Genomic DNA, 17,147 nt, shown 5'->3' with positions numbered 1-17,147 from the left:
ACGACTACAACTACACTGCCTACATCCTTAACTTTGGCATTTCCTAACTGTGCAGTGCTTGACTTTGCAACCCAAATGGTTTTAAAAACATGTAAGTTCCTAGATTATTTTTACAAGGAGAAAAGAAAAAAAATCTGATGTACAAATGTAGTAACCCTCCCACCCCCATCATAAATCACTGGTGGGATTTAACCCCCAACCTTCAGCCCTGCAGCACAGCTTGAGCGACAGGACTAGCAACATTAGTTGGTTGCACACAAAGGCTGTTATCTCTCCAGGGGGAGGGGAGAAGGGGGCCAATGGAGCCATGCACTGGGTGCAGGGGTGAGATTGTCCAGCCCAGCCCACTCTGTCTCATCCCACAGACAGGTTGGGGGAACTCCTTGCCCATGTGGTGCCCCCTGGAAGTAGGGATGGACTACTGGGGTGATGTGCTGGGTCTAGTGGAGGGTTGTCAGGTGGATCTTGGCTTGGATCTCACTTTCCCCACTCTTGGAGAGGCTGTCTGCTCTTGGGGTTCCTGGTGCCGTGTGTGCTGCTGCTGTTGCTTCGGTGGCAGCCTGGGCCTTGAGCTTTGGAACATTTGTGTTCAATTATTTTGGCAGGCTCTGAACATGGCTGTAAACATACCTGTTCTGTGGCTAAAAAAAAAAGGCTTCAATCTCCAGAGCTGTCAATCTGGAAACTTTCACAAGCACTAAATTCACACAAACATGGAGAGACAGAGAGAGAGAGAGGGGGAAAAAAAGACATTTTGCAGATCCACAGCCCAGCCTAGCTGGGTCCCAGGGGCCATTGTGAAGCCCTGGGCAGTGTCATATATCACCCAGACTTGCTGAGCTGTGAGCAACGTTCTAAAGCGCTGCTCTGTGCCACACACACACATCCCTATCCTGATGATCCCCAGTCACCCTTCTGGAGCAGCAGCCTGTGATGCGCATCACCCCTGTGCAACAGGGACATTCCAGGCACTGCTCTGGAACTATCGCCTGTGGAGTCTGCTGGGGGATGATGGTGAGGGAGATGCTTCGGGCTTACCTTGACCATGAAACACAGAGCGTAACCAAGTGAAGCAAATCCATGCAACTAAGTGACGCAGAAAAAGGAATTGGCAAAAGGTCTTTTTCAAAGTTCAATGTAAATTTAGTAAAATGTAAGCACCAGGGTGAGCCTTTTGTTGGGATTTTTGCCAGCAGTGGTGGGTGCACTGGGTTACAGCTCCCTTTAGGATGGGAGCAGGACTGGATTATCACTGCTTGTATCTCTTACTATGCCACATCACTGTGTATGGGACACTGGCCATTTGATCACTATGGGGGCATAAGTCCCAGTAGCTTTGCTTTTGATAGTAAGCCATGTTCAGGACTCCAGTGAGGCCTTTCCCTTCTCCCACAATATTTCTGTAGCTCCTGAATACCCTGCCTGGCAAAGCTGCTCATGACTATTCATGCAGCTGATGCTCTGATTCCAACTGGACGGCAGCCAGGAGAAGCGCAGCCAGTTGGGCTGGGTGGGGGTGAGTAGGAATGAAGCGCTAACTCAACAGCTTGTGTGGCAGTGATTCTTAACTCACAAGGTTCGCTACCAAGAGGTAGATCTGCTCCCAGGAGTGAAAGTGACAGAAGCAGTCAAGAGCCAGTAAGGCTACTCATGACACCATTCTGAGCTGGTGGCCCTTGCAGCTTTCAGCAGACAGACTGTGTGAGGAGGTGGCTAGAGCGCTATACAGTAACTCTGAGAGAGAGCTAGGCAGGCTCTGGTTCGGTCAGCAGGGGGATAGTTTGTGTTCCAGAATCAGAGAGGTTTGCTGCCACAAGCTACTCTGCTCATAAGGTGCAGCACTAGGTGGCTTGGACAGGGAGGTTAATGCTGGAAGTACCTGGGCCCATGTACGATTTAATAGGGACTGGCAGGTGTTGACATGCAAATTCCTTTATCTGTCTCCAAGCCAGGTAGTGTGCCAGCAGCCACCATGGGAGATTCTCCTACACTGGAGAATGTCCCATTGGGGAGAGGTGTGGACTAATGCTCTGAGCGCAGGGCAATGAACCAACAGCGTCTGCGTTCTAACCTTGAGACTAAGGCCAGCATTTTGAAACTTGGATGCCTCAAGGCACAAAGGGGGTCTTAAGGCTGCATCTGAGGATTTCCTTGTCGTAGGTGTAGGGCCATTCCCTACCCCTAGGTTCCCGGTGTGTCACTGCGGAGGGGACCACTCTCTTTCTAGGCCCTGGGTCCTTGAGTGCCAGCCAGATGAGAATGTGGAAAATGCCTTTCTCTGTGACAGGTGAAAGCATCAGAACCAGGATTCTAAAGCAACATCCGCTCCTCCCACAGGGCACGTGACACTGACCTAACCTCAGACTGGGGGTGGGGGGAGGGGGAGCTTTACAAGTCAGGGAGGAGCATTTTAAACTCCAGCAGATTAAGGGGCACGGCCAGGATGCGGGGAGGGGAGCTGGAGCAATCCTCTGTCTCCATCATGCCTGCTGAGCTCAGAGTGGATGCAATCCTTCTGTCAGGAGCCTGAACTGGAGGATTAAAGGCCTGAGCCACTGCTGACCATGGGATTAACCCCTGCAGGAAATTAAAGCTGCGGTAGAGAAGGCTCTTCCCTCCACAACTGAGAGAAAGAGAGAAATCGGGATTTGGATTAGAATTGGCAGGCCCGGTGACAAGCTGCCACCCACATGCAACTGTTCCTGTTTGGATCAGAAAATGATATCTCCAGCCTCAGATGGAATCCCTCTGCCTGCCGCACTATGTTATTAATTTTCCTTTGAGGGAGGAGAGCCATAATGCTCCTCTGCACTCAGTGCAGAAGGGAAGGAAGCCAGGTAACCTGCTTGTGTGTCTCTCCCTTGAGCCTCTCTCCCGCGCCCCTTCTCAGCTGCCTCCCTCTCAATACAGGAAATATACATGTGATCTGTAGTATTCAACCTTACCCTGAAAAAATGCTGGTGGAGACATGGTTGGATTGCTCCCTGTCAATAGCCCTCTTCCTCTCCTTTTGCTGCTGCTCTGGGCCTCTCCTGCGCTGCTCTGGGCCTCTCGTGTCACTCCGGAGTTGGACATCCCCAATCTCCCCACCTCTGGACCTGCTTCCTTAAGATGCACCATGCATCCCTAGTTCTCTTCAGCCACTCTACATCTTCTCCTTCTCCAGTTGCTCTGTACTTTTTCTTCAGGCTCCTTGAATTTTAAAATCTCTACCCTCCCCAGCTTCTCCAGTCTCTGACACTCCGATGCTGTGAGCTGGTTTTGGGGTTTTTTGAGGGCGGTGATAAAAATAATGCTTTCCTAGTTAAAGCACTGAGAATCAGGAGCTCTCGGTTCTAGCCCAGGCTCTGCTGCAGGCTCCCTGGGAGACCTTGGGCAAGTCACTTAGCCCTACATTTTCAAAGGTGTCCACTACCTTGTGGGTGCCTCATGTTTTCGATGCCCAAAGTGTCACTCTTAACTCTAAATGATTTCAATGGGAGCTGTAGGTCCTCAACACCTGTGAAAATCAGATGTCCCAAGATAGACAGCCCAAATTTAAGGCAGCTAAAATTTGCGATCATGTTTAGAAATTTAGGCCTCAACTTATTTGTGCTTAGTTTCCCCAGCTGTAAACTAGGGATAGTAGTGTCCTGTCTCATAGTGATGCTGTGAGGCTAAATTCATCAATGTTTGTAAAACACTTGAAGAGCCTTGGATGGCAAGTGCTACAGAAATGCCAAATATTAATTCTCATTCCCCGATGCCGTGCTTCACTGAGGCAATAACCATGTTTATGCTTCAGCTGAGCCTAGGTGCTGGGAATTCACAGGTAGCTTTCTGACATCAGCACACACATACTTGGGAATAGGGAAGAGTGTTCAATTCATAACACATAACTGATCTGACAGATTCCACCTTTTTTCGGTTTTCAAAATGTCTGCAAATGGATCTTGATTTTCTTGTGATTATTCAATGGAATTTTTCATTAATTCTGCTATTGGACGGCTATGGGCTGCTTAGCTGTGATGGATCAATAGAAGCTACATGGTGGTGTTTTACTTCCCTTATTGGATGAATATCTTCCATAATCAGGTTTCTGGTGTGAACGTATAAGCTGCTTTCCAGGAGTATTTGAGTGCGAGAGTTTATCATCCAATTTTTGTGTGCATGTGGTGTTAAAACAATGAAAGTTCACAGAAAACAAGCCCCAGGATATATAGACTGTAAGCTTTTTGGGACAGGGACTGTCTCTTACTATGTGTCTGTGCAGTGCCTAGCACAGCGGGGCTCTGCTCTTGGCTGGGACGTCGGAGTGCTATTGTAATGCACAGAAATAAATAATAATAAACAAAAAGGGAGTGGCCACGGCAGGCGCAAATAAGCTTAAAAATAGGACTACTCATGGTCAATTTTTTGCGGCCTTTGCCCAGGTCTCTTGGGATGGCACCGATGGTTTCACGCTCACGTCACCTTCCTACCCCGGGTGCTGTTCAGGGACAAATGGACCCACCTAGGATTCATCAGCCAGTTGTTTAACATGTTTTTTAAATTGCTTTAATCAGCCCACATGGTCTCTGCCTCCCCCCACTCCTGGTGTCCAGACTCTTGCCCGCTAGGGATGACTGAGGTTGTGTAGAAATAACACTATATGCTCTAATCACTGTACATGGGGGTGCCATCCTTTGGGTGGGTCTCAGACTGCAGTGAAACAAGAATCTTAGCAATAACAGCCTCCCCCACAGAGGGAAGGGAAAAATATAATCTCCTTTAAAGCATATTCCATTCATTCCCTAACCCTGCTGGGTTCCAGATAAAGGCTAAAGCAATTTAGCCCTGGAGATGGACTTTCCTATCACTCATCAGCGGCTGTGTGTATGTGTGAGCGCACTTCCTGTAATTTATTGCTGGCAACTGCTGTAGCCTCTATTACCTACACTTCCCTAACAGACATCACTCCCACCCCCAGAGATACAGGCTGTTTGAGGGGACTGATGTTGGATCTGTGACCTAAGGGTTAGAGGAAAGGACTGTGACTACTGGTTAAAGCAAAGGATTCCTGGGCTGTACTGCTGACTCCACCTGATTTCTGCGAGACCTTTGGCAAGCCACCTGACCACTTGGTGACTCAGTATCCCTATCTGTGAAATAGGGATAATGCTAGTCATCTATCTATCTCTGGTACTCTTATAGCAGGGCTTGGGTCTGATTTTCAGACATGCTGAACACCCACCACTCCAATTGGAAGGTCAATAGGAGCTGCAGGTACTTCAGAAAATCATGCCCTTAGTTGACTAACTCCATGATAAATAGCAATAGTAATGAATGTTTGTAAAGCACGTGGAGAGCCTTGGATAAAAGATATTATAGAACTGCCGAAACAACATGTGGAGGCAGAAAGCAGGGCCCATAGAGATTCTCCTCACCCTCACAATATGCTCTTTGGGACCCTATTTTTGGAAGGTTTTGATTCAGCTCAAACACAAGGTTTTTAAGTGATACTGTGCCAGTCACCAGTGGCAGAACTGGAAGAGGGGAGGGGAGGGGAGGGGCAGCGGTAGCTCCTGCTGTAGCTTTTATACACCAGGATGCCTGACAACAGCCGCAGGAGCAATTAAAGTGAAATGTTCTATAGCTTTAGGGTTCTCTAACAACTCTATAGCTTTTCAGTTCCCCAAGGGAGCTAATCAGGATGGAAGGAGCTCCACAGGAAGCCCAAGTGGTAGACTGAATGCCAGAGTGGGGCTTCAGCTCGGTGCATTTTTGGGAATTGTAACATGAGGCCGGTGATAGATTAACTTGCTCTGTGGCCTTGAGCTGAAACTAAACATGTTGCCCCTTGGTCTGCTCTGTCAAAGGGCACAAAGAAAAAGCATATCCCTTGCTCCACAGGCTGCCTGGGGCACTGTCACCGAATTTGGAAAGTGTTGAATTTCAAGTGCATGGAAGAATGCATTGGACCATAATGATCACAGGGCATCCGCTGGGCTCTGAATACAGTGTCCTAGAGACCACCACAGGACATCCAGTGGCCACACTGGACACAGTGTCCCAGGAACCAGAGGGCATCCAGTAGGCCCACAGGATACAGTGACTCCAGGTCTCTGGAGCACTAGGGGTTTGATTCCCATGATTCAAAGCAGCCTAAAAGTTGCCAGATCCAGCCATGTGAGGATTTCCCTTGTGGAGTGGAATCTCAGGGTGGCATAGAGCTGCCATAGTGGCTCCTGTAACCCCAGGCGTATGGGAATTAGCTGGCCTACTCATGACTGGCTGGTCCCTGGTTACTGGATGAGCCCCTCGTGGTTGCTTGCCGCTTGCATGAGACAGCGCACGATGAAGGCATATGTTGGGTGCCAGAATGCAGCTATGTGTACAAGACATGGGTGTGTATGAATATGGGTCACATGTCATTCAGGAGTATGTGTACATGCACATACATGTATGTGTGTGCTTTTGCCTCTGTAGGCTATATTTGTAATCATGCATAAGTGTGTGCATGTGTCTGCACACATGTACGGGACTGCAGATGGCTGTGTGTGAACGTTTATTTGTGGGTGCGGGCACAAAAGTTTTGGTGTTTCTGTCTGTATGCACCCACCTGTTTATGTTACATGCCCATGAATGGGCGTTTGTGCACAAACACACATACTCACATAAGTTGCATACGAGTGCATTTAGCTATGTTTACATGCAGGCTCATAGTGCATGTTTACATCACAGGTGCATGCAGGGGCAAGTGTGTCATATGTCTTTAAATAGTCATATGTGCATATAGGCACAGCCACTCTTGTGCATGTTGCAGTACAGGAGAGAAAAATTAAAGGCTGAACAGGTGTTAATCACTAGACACTGCAAAAAAATGCTATACACAGGGAAAGGGCTCATTTCTACACATCTCCTCTTCCCACCCCAAGTGGTGTGCTTGAGCCTAGTCAATGTATCATTGGAAGAGGAGCCTGTGATATACCAGAATTTAACACCTGACCTGGACACTCCATGCCAGAGCAGAGGGAAGTAGGGCCAGAGACACCAACTCCATCACTGTCCTAGTGCTCAGGTGCTGTCAACATTACTCGGAGCCCTCACAAGGTACTGGGCATTGGGCTGGTGAGGAATGATTGCAGGGGAGATCGTGTGGGGTGAAAACGCCACCTAAGGAATTGATGGGAGGGGGTCAGGAAGCAAACAGGAAGGTTTTTAAAACTTAGCACCCTTGGTTGGAGCTGAGCCAGGTGATACAAATGGGTGTTAACAAACCAACAGGCTAGGATCAGAGCGCTCTACAACACAGGAAAAGTTAGATGGAGAGAAGGGGAACAAGAGAGAGAGAGGCAAGCATCCCCTGCTGCCTAAGGGAGGACAGGAACACGCAACAACAGGATTTGAAACTGATCAACACCAGCTATCCAGCAGCCGCATAAGTCTCTGTGGCTGTCAGCTTAACTCTGCCATTTGTTCCTGTGGTGTAGGGAGTTAAATAGGACACAGAGAAAGCCTGTTGGCTGGGAGTTGAAGTCAAGGAGGGAGAGAGAAGAGACTGCAATTGGACAGTGCCCAGGGAGTCGGGTGGAAGCAGCTGCGGGCAAAGCCCCTCCAGGTAAGTGCTCCTGTCTTTTCACTGTTCCCACTGAGAAAGCGAGACAGACCAAGGGATTTCCGAGGCTGCATTTAATACAGAGCCATGGCTACAGTTGGTGTGAAAGCACCTCTCTAAACCCAGCAAGCAAACATATGGAATGGGGGCAGCTATTTTTCAGCTTTTCCTTCAGCTACAGACTGTAGGCAAGATAGTCCAGCTCAGTTGTGGGGTGGTGTGGGGAGGCTTTTTGGCATTGTTGCTGTTAATGCATCTTGTGCATTGGCATTTTGATATGATTATCTACAATAGCCTCGCAAGATGTACCAGCCCGGTCACTAAATCTGCTCACCCCTCTTCCTGAGACAATAATTAAAATATCTCCTGGTGTTTTGCTTGCCCTTGAAAATAAGTCAGTCACTGGGGGGTATGGGCAAGTGGAATTGAGACACGTGTGCTGGGAGAAGATGCCCTGATGAGTGCATTGTGCACATCTAAAAATAAAGGCTAGGGGCATCGCCAGAGCCCTCCGGAGGGAGGTGGAGGGGGAAGGGGGGATGTTCAGCCATGCGAGGCTCCTGTACGTCGGTGGGAATTTGCCCAGCTAATGCCTGGTGTGACTGTTGGAAAATATCCCCTTGCTGATACTTGAAAGAGTAGGCAGAGGAACAGAAGGGTCTGCAGAGCTTCCATCTTCCCTTCCCTGCTTGTCTTTATTCAGAGGGAAGGGAGAGGATGGGGGGACCTGTTGTCATAGTCACTTATTGTCAGGGGAGAGTTTATGGTCTGTGGGTTTCTGATTAGGAAGAGCATTTTTCTTCTAATTGAGACATAATTCCTCCCCTTTTCCCCCCTCCCATTCCTAGTCCTCCCTTCTGCTGTGAGGCTCCTATTCTGCTCACTTGCTCTTTGGCTCCTGCATCTGCTGCAGTCTGAAATTCCCAAGCTGTTATATACATTCCCACTAGAGACGTTACATCGTTTTTACCTCTAAAGAGAAAGGGAGCATTTGCAAGGGTGAAAGGCAGCTTGGCAGCCACCCCCAGTGCCTACACCACTGCAAATCTGTGTCACAGAGAGTGGGTGCACAGTCGGTATCAGCATGTGTGTGGTCAGAGGGAAGGAGCCGAGGATTATTGCTCTTGCCACGTCACCTCAGCAATCCACAACACTGACCTTTAGAGTGGGACAAGGTTTGCTAGTACATTCACCCCAGACTTTCCAAGACCGGTCAACTCAGCACACTAGTGAACAGAGTCTGATTTTAACACAGTGTTCCAAACTGAATTAACCATCATCCTTCCTCGTGCTTTGCACCCTTATTCTCTAAAACAGTTTGACAGCCTCACTCCCAAAGGTGAAACATAACTGGGGGGGAAACAGAACCCTGGAGCCTGTCCCTGTCTCCTCCAGTCCCTAGAGAACTGAGGACCATGTGCTTCTGCTTTTCCTTTTAGGATCTGACTGGTAGGGTGCCCAGATTGCTCCTCCATCCTGTGAGAACGTGTGCCAGGCTGGCTGGAGGACGGGAAGCCACGCTGGAGAAAACAGTGACCATAATGCTGTCTGGGAGCGCTAGCCACTGGTGGAGGAACAGGTTTTCCATGAGGTGGCGACAGACCTGCTGTAAGTACTGACCATTTGGGAGATCAGGTGCTAAGTATGATGCCCCTGTGTCTCAGGGGACAGGAGAGAAAATAGATTGCTACAGGGGAAGGATGTGGTTAGCTAAGTATTGAGAAGTCTGAGCTAGTTCCCACATCCCAAGGCACTGAGTGAATGGCCAGGCTGGCTGTGAGAGCCTATAATGCTCAAGATGAGTTTAAGGCGGGAGGGTCTGTAACAAGTGTTTCTGATTTGCCATTGGACTGGGTCTGGCTGGGGAGAGACAGAGGGACAGGCACCTGAGCACAGCTACTGCCCAAGGGCCACATAGAACATTTGTCAGCTTCAGACCTTGTAAAGAGCAGATTTCTCCTCCCTTCTCTTTGTGAGCCTGACTAGTACCTGGGTTGCGGAGCAGGGCTGCGGGCTCTTTGGGGAGGAAGGTGTTGTAGATCTGGGCTAGTATAAGAAGTGAGCAGTGATTCTATCACTGGGGCACTGCCACATGTAGACAAATCAAAGAAGAATAATGGACCCTCATCCCAACTCTCCATACCACTCACTGCTGGTAAATTAACATTTTTGCTCGTCCATCTTCCCACTGAAGGATCCACGCTGGGGCAGCTGCTCCGTTGTTCCAAAGTGTGGAACACATGCCTCGAGAGCCCTCCGAAGCAGCAGCAGTGGGACTGCAGGGAGGGAGGGTGTCTGTATTTCAATGAACAGTCTGGTAATCACGGTAAAGGAAAGAGAGGCTCTCTTACAAAATGTCCCTCACTAATGAGAACACGGGCAGTCACACAGGCTTATAGTCCCCCTCCTAAAATTCTGACCTAGCGCTGCCACTGTAAGAAGGTGAGGGAATTATTTCCTTCTCTGTAGAAGACCATTTTTGTAATCCATCTGCACCAACTAGATTGCTATATAAATTATTTACTGTGAATGTTACTGAGCCCTGACCTAATCTGATACTCCTGGCTCAGCTTTCTGCCACCTAGCAGGGTCACTGAACACCCCACAAAGTAACATCATCTTTCCCTAAGATGAGAGTACATTCCACTCATACGACTGCCGTGCTGCTCTGAACTATGCTGGCTGAAAGAAAGCTTAATGTTTTGTCTACCACATCCCTGCTTCTCTTAGTGTGAGGCTGGACGCTCATTGTGAGATGAGTTTCCAGATCTCAGTCCATACCCAGAACAGATGCATCCTTCAAGGGGATGGAAAATGAAACCAGACCTCTGCCTTATTGCTATTTCAGTAAAATGGACAGTGTTGGTGTCCATGTTTCCAGGGGGCAATGAGGAACCTCTCTTTTTGGCAAACCCTGCATCAGTACAGAGACCTGGCTCAGTAAATCAATTTCCTGAACACAACCACACCCGGCTGTCTGACACATTGCTTCTGCCAGCCAGGGCCAGCTCTGATGGCAGAATCCCAGAGCAGCTCGGTCAGGGGCCAATAGAGGGTAGGTATTTGGAGAGACAAGCCCTGAACAGAGCATCACCTGTATAGCATTACCAGGATGTTCTGGCCTTTCTCTCTATACAAAGAGGCTAAGTGTTATCTCATCATCAGAGCTGTCAATCTATTATTAACACTGTACTTCTGTCAAGCATCCAGGAAAAGGCAGGGGCATTTGAGTGACTCATGTCTCTCTCTCTTCCCCTCTCTAACTCCTATTCTTTCAAGTCCCATTCTGCAACAAGAGAGAGACATATTCCGAGTGGAATTAAATATCATCCAGCCAGAGAACACTGCCACTGTGCCAATGCACAGGACAGGATCTGCTTTCATGGCACCTGAGGGAGAGTCTCTGTGCTATTGACCCCAACCTTTGCTTGATAGGAATGCATGGGGGATTTAGGATAAAGATCTTCCTTCAGTTTGGCCCCAGTGATCCATTTTCCTCCTTAGGGAGAGCTGGGACAAGCAGAGCTCTGACTGGTATCTCCTAGGCCTATATAGACAATCTCACTTGATTGAGAGAGGAAAAACCTCTGGAGGAATCATGAGATACAGCCTGAGAAAAGAAAATCTGGGACATTCCCTCTGCACCCTTGTCGCCTCATCCTCTGGTGCTTCAAGAAGCTGCCCTGCCTATGAGCCAAATCCTGAAGCCCTTACGTCAGTCTTCACTCAGTCCACTATCTGGCAAACTCCCACTAGAGTCAATGGGAATTTGAATTCCAAAAGGACTGAATAAAACCTGAGCAAGGACCACAGGATTTGGCCCTATTACTGGGGAATGGGACATCATTGATATAAATCAAGTCAACATCCAAAATGGATTGTAGGACATAATAAACTCCAAAAGAATGGGGAAAGAGTGTGATAGTAGAAGAAGCTCACAGCTGCTTCAGTCCCAGCTTCTCCAAAATATCTGCTTCTACCAGCTACCTCTCCCAAGATGTACTTCCCAGGAGTTCCTTGGGGGCTAAGAAACAATTTGTTCTGGAAGTTGGTCCCTACAAAAAGAAGCAGGAAGGCAGACAGGATAAGAGATTCTGGTTTCCAATCTATGAAAGACAATCCATGGTGGGACTATAAGGACACTATCTGAGATTTATCTACTTTAATACTGAACAGCAGAATGAATCTAAAGCCGGGGTTGTCAATTATTTTTTGTCAAGCTCCAAATTTCTTGGTCGAGGTATAGTCAAGGTCCAGACTTCAGAGAAAATAATAATGATAATGATATGTAAATAAAAAGATTATGGGGTTTGTTCTAAAGCATCTGGCAGCCCAGATTTGGCCCGTGATCTGCCTATTGGCTACCCTTGCTCTAAAGCCACCAAATGCCATTGACTTCTACAAGGCAAAGTGAAGAGGAGAAGACTGGGTATGAAGTAGGGATAAACCTAACTGTGTTTTGGTCAAATGCTCTACCTGCAGCCCATGAAAACATTGAGGGAGGTGGAGTGACTTCCTGCTCAGAAGATACCTTCCAGGAAAGGAGTTACAATGAATATGAGAGCTCAGTACTGAAGCAGAGGTGCAAACCCCCCACTCCCTCAGTATGAGGTGGAAAGCTTGTTCTCCTGTTGCTGGTGCTATGTTGTCACAGGGATGAAGTGGTAATTTTGAGGCTACTAGTTCCCCACAGGGGTTGAAGTATTACAGTCCCTACATATCCACAAGATCCACACAAATGACTGAAATGGTTGCCTCTCCAGACCAATGTGACCAGCAATACAGATGGCAGATACCACTGAGGAATAACTTGTTCATACTCAAGCCCCTAGAGACATAGTTCAATGCCCTCTTTCCTTCTCCCACCTGGCCTAGCGAAGATTAAACCTTACCTGTGAGACACCATAAGCCAGGGCTCAGCCTCCCACACCCTTCTCAGCACTCACATCATCATCAGCTAATCCTGCATTTTTTCTGAGTGCTCCCTTGGCAACAGGTGGTTTGGGGAGCATTGCAAAGTTTGACAGACTCTCAGGTTAGCAAAGGCAGGTGGGTCTGTGTTTGTGGTTTTCAGAAGTCATTTTGACAGCACTGCCAAATGCAGAGCATCCAGCGGGTTAGAGAGATGGTTGGGCACTTTTACACCTTACTGGGACACCAGTCTCGGTTAATTAACACCGAGGCCCATCACCACTTGATATGGGCCCAAGCTGAAAAGTGTGGATTTGGAGCTGAACTTACCCAAGGTTAGGGGTTGTTTGGATCCAGGGGTTAGGTCTGGCCCATCTAAGAGATAATGACCAGCTACAAAGTTTGGATCTATACCCAAACTCTCTCAAATCTAGACTTCTTGGGCCTTACCAAACCTCAAGAACCATTGTCTGGTCATGAAATTCAGCACCATATCCCAGCTTCCCTAGAGTTTATGGGGCAGGGCTCAGCTGTAGGGGCTGGGGCTGAATCCAACTTTAGCCATAACACATCACATTCTAAGGGAATTGGGCTGATCAGAAAAAAATGTTAAGGTGTTTATTTCTGAGCAAAGTGGCTTTTTAAAAACATACCAACTCCCCGCCCCAAACCCCTCTATTTTGAGAGAGTCGTTCTTTAGCTCAGGCCATGTCTCCCATCATGCAATGCTCCATTCTAGTCTAACTCTGTGGAGTGTCCTCACATTAGGCAGCAAAGCCCTCTGGGACACGCTGACCTTTCTAGTGCAACTGCAGGGATGTTTACTCACCAGCCCTGGTAGTTCATAAAAAACACTAGCTGGAGAAAGGCTGAGAGCAAGCTCATGCTGCCAGGGACCTAGATAGCAATGTCATGGAACATGTGGGAGAAAGTTCATTTTACTGCAGGGAACAGCAGTGAAGAATTCCATTGTGATCATACTGTAGCCTTAACTGTATTAAAAATGGATGAAGGCTTAAAGAGGGATAACCACTGTTCTAACACACACTCTCTCTCCTCTCCGCTTCTCACCCACTAGTGCTTGCCTATTGGCTCTCTCTGTGTGCAGCAGACTCCCTCTTCACTTGCCCTTCCTCCTGCAAGTGTAACAGTGGCAGTCTGGAAGTGGACTGTAGTGGCTTGGGCCTCTCATCCATCCCCTCAGACATTCCTACGAACACCAGAATCTTCCTCTTCCTCAACAACAAGCTAAGCACACTGCCAGGACCAGTCTTTTCCAATCTCTCTGCCCTACAGAGGCTGGACCTTTCCAACAACTTCTTGGACCAGCTGCCCCAGAACATCTTCAGTGACCTAGGGAACCTCACCGAACTACAGCTGAGGAACAACAGTATCAGGACCCTGGACAAGGACCTTCTGCAGCAGATGGCCCTACTGCGCCAGCTAGACCTATCCATCAATGGCCTTGCTCAGATACCCTCAGGAATCTTCGATGACCTCCCGGCTCTCCGCTTGCTCTCCCTCAGGTCTAACCGCCTACAGAGCCTAGACAGGGTGACCTTTGAACCATTAGTCAGCCTGCAGCAGCTCCAAGTTGGGGATAACCCCTGGGAATGTGACTGCAACCTGAGAGACTTCAAACACTGGATGGAATGGTTCTCTTATCGAGGTAGGTACCACAGGGAGGGGGAGCCAATCATAGGGTGACAGATTGACTGCTAAGCTTTGCAGTGGAGGAGAGAGGTAGACAGACAGAGATAAGAAAGACAGATCAGGCTGACCTAAATTCTAGATCTTGGCCAAAGAGAAGAAGGTCAGTACTATAATGTTGTGCTACACTACAATGTAGTAATGCTACAGTTATTGCTGAGAAGGTGCTTGCATTCTAAAACCTTCTTTTCAGATGCTATTTTTCATACTTGCTCCAAAACCCAAATGTGGATTTTTTTTCAGAGAGGGGAGAACTTGCTTAAAAAGCTTGAAAATTTTAGAGTTATGAGTTTGAAAAAAAGGTGCTTTTCATGCTTAAAAATAGTTCTCCAGCCCACTTCCTTGTGCTGGGATAACTAAAAACAAGACTGTTGGTAAAGCTTCAGGTTTGCCTCCAGTAAAGCAAATATCAGAAATGTTGATGTTTGAAGGTGGTGTACTGCCACACAAGTATTGCCAACCCAAAATCATGAGTTAGGCCCCAAAAAACATGACTGGCTTAAAAAATGAGTTGTTTTTTTTAAATAATAGATTTAGACCTTTTTGTTTGCCTTCTGATGTTGAAACCTATAGGGTTTACATTTTAAAGCCTTTCTCTGCAACATTGAGGGATAAAAGCTGAAATTCTCTCAGAATCACATGACTCCAGGTGCTGGGACTTTAAGAGAAACACTCCATATTGTGACAACACCAAAGGTGTGACCCTGCTCTCTTTGAAGCCACTGAGAGCAGGAGTAGGCCTCAACTTATCAGCATGGCAACAGCCATGTTACCTCTACTGATCTCAGATAACCACACTGGGAAGAGATTACATGACTGTGCAATTACGAGGCTGCAGTTTGGCATATGCCAAGGGTGGCCAAATGTACTGATCCTCTGAGTCACATACGACAATCTTCAGAAGTTCGAGAACAAGGGCACACTTGCTGGGGCTTGGGACTTTAGTCCTATGGGAGGCGCCTGCCGGGGCTGAAGTTCCTAGACCCCTCTCCCCACTGGGCAGAAGCCCCTACCCCACTACCAGGCAGAGCTCCTCAACTCCCCCGCCCCAAGTCTGGCAGAGCAGGCTCCGGGAGCTGCACTTGAATGGTGAAAGAGCCACATGTGGCTTGTGAGTCACAGTTTGGCCACCCCTGGAATATGCATTAATGTGAGCACAGACAAAGGCACACTGGTTCCTCTTTTTCTTTTTGACTTTTTTTACTTGTTTTCTGAATTTGACTCACACCACAGAACAAGAGAAGCAGACAGAGAGCATTCTGGTTTTTCTTTCAAAGGAAACTGCACAAACACAGTGAAGCGCCTGCATCAGCATAGATTGCTAAATGTATGGAGGGAAGTGCTGACTAGTGAGAATATGGGACTGGGAGTTTTAGCCCTTGGGTTCTCATTTGAGTTCTGTCACTGACTTGCAGTTTCATCTTAGGAAATTACTTTGTCTTTCTGTGCCCCATTTCCCTCATATGTAAAAAGGGACTAATAACGCTGACCTTCAGACCTTAAAGGGCTTTGTGAGGATTAGTGAATTCATGTTTTTAATGCATTTTGATAGCCTTAGATGGAAGGTATAAATCATTACCAAATACTAACTATGCACCCCTCGGGCTAGAGTGTAGCTACTAAAGCCCTACCCACCTAAAGGGTGGTGGAGGGAGATCACAACCAGTGGCAGTTGCAGAAGCCATTCTGCCCGCAGTGTGCTGAGGCAGACAGACAATGTCTCCAAGGTTAGTGGATGAGCAAATGTAGGGGCAGCCACTGATACACCATTTTAAAAGGTGCAGTATCTTCTCCCCCGCTGTCTGTGGACCCCCTACCAGCGTGAAAGTGAAGGGGGACAGGGCCGTACCTTCATCCCATCACCTCTGGCACATGTAGTGCAACCGGCAATGCTCCGACTCCACCCACCCCCTTCTCACTCTTACACTCTGGGAACACAAGGTGCTAGCTTCTGGCTGTCTCTTGGAGTATGGAAGGGTTCCCTGTATCCTCTCCCACACTCCACTGAGCACTTGTGCAAGAGAGACCAGATTATAGCCCCTTAGATATGATAAGGCCCAGTTATGGTCACTTGGGGATCCAGACCTTTGTATTTCCTGGCTTCTGTGGGCCAGATCCTCAGCTAGTGTAAGTTACACTGGTGTACACCAGCTGAGAATCTAGCCTTGTGTATTTAAAAGCTGAACCACAACAATGTACTGACATAGCTCACTGCACTGAACCAGGACCTGCCTGACCCCGAGCTGTGAATCACCCCTTTTTTCTCTGTTGGGACAGGAGGAAAGATTGACCAGTTGGCGTGTACGCTGCCCAAGGAGCTGCGGGGGAAGGACATGCGAATGGTCCCCATGGAGATGTTCAACTACTGTTCACAGCTGGAGGATGAGAACGGCTCCACTGTGCTGGACAATTCTGGCCCACCATGCACTAAAGGAAGCCCGACTCCTTCAAAATCCAAGTCAGGGACAGAACCTGAAGTGGAGCCGAGCGTGGGGTGCCCCCAGAAACAGAGATACCGGCCGGTTAGTGTGCGCCGAGCCATTGGCACTGTGATCATAGCTGGGGTGGTGTGTGGCATCGTGTGTATCATGATGGTGGTGGCAGCAGCTTATGGCTGTATCTACGCATCCCTCATGGCCAAGTACCACCGAGAGCTGAAGAAGAGGCAGCCGCTAATGGGTGACACAGAGGGTGAACATGAAGAACAAAAGCAAATCTCCTCTGTGGCATGAAACTCTTCTCGGAAGGCAAGGGCAGAAGTGAGCAGGGTACCTGAGAGCAATGAGGCCTGTGTCCTCCCACAATCCATCTTCCCAGACAGATGGACAGACTGTGCTATCACTCCACTCATCCAATTAGTGCAACATGCTTCTGGGTTTAGGACATCTGGCTCTAAATTTAATTCCTCTGCATCAGGCCCTTTGGCTCCCCTTCACCCTCATGCCCTACC

The 17,147-nt window shown here is 48.2% G+C and overlaps 2 protein-coding genes across 2 annotated transcripts in view; one reads left to right on the top strand and one right to left on the bottom strand.

Moving 5' to 3' along the window:
- Window positions 1-17,147, bottom strand: part of CACNA2D4 (calcium voltage-gated channel auxiliary subunit alpha2delta 4) — a 163,325-nt gene that overhangs the window by 39,338 nt on the left and 106,840 nt on the right. The window lies entirely within an intron of this gene.
- Window positions 9,118-16,929, top strand: LRTM2 (leucine rich repeats and transmembrane domains 2). Its single transcript, XM_024210477.1, has 3 exons — window positions 9,118-9,184; window positions 13,566-14,156; window positions 16,475-16,929. Exons 1-3 carry the CDS (start codon window positions 9,118-9,120, stop codon window positions 16,927-16,929), a joined length of 1,113 nt encoding a protein of 370 aa, XP_024066245.1.

The sequence above is a fragment of the Terrapene carolina genome, unplaced genomic scaffold (genome assembly GCF_002925995.2).
Source record: "Terrapene carolina triunguis isolate 2854851 unplaced genomic scaffold, T_m_triunguis-2.0 Scaffold190, whole genome shotgun sequence".
NCBI lineage: Eukaryota > Metazoa > Chordata > Testudines > Emydidae > Terrapene > Terrapene triunguis.
This window is presented reverse-complemented; position numbering and strand designations above follow the sequence as displayed.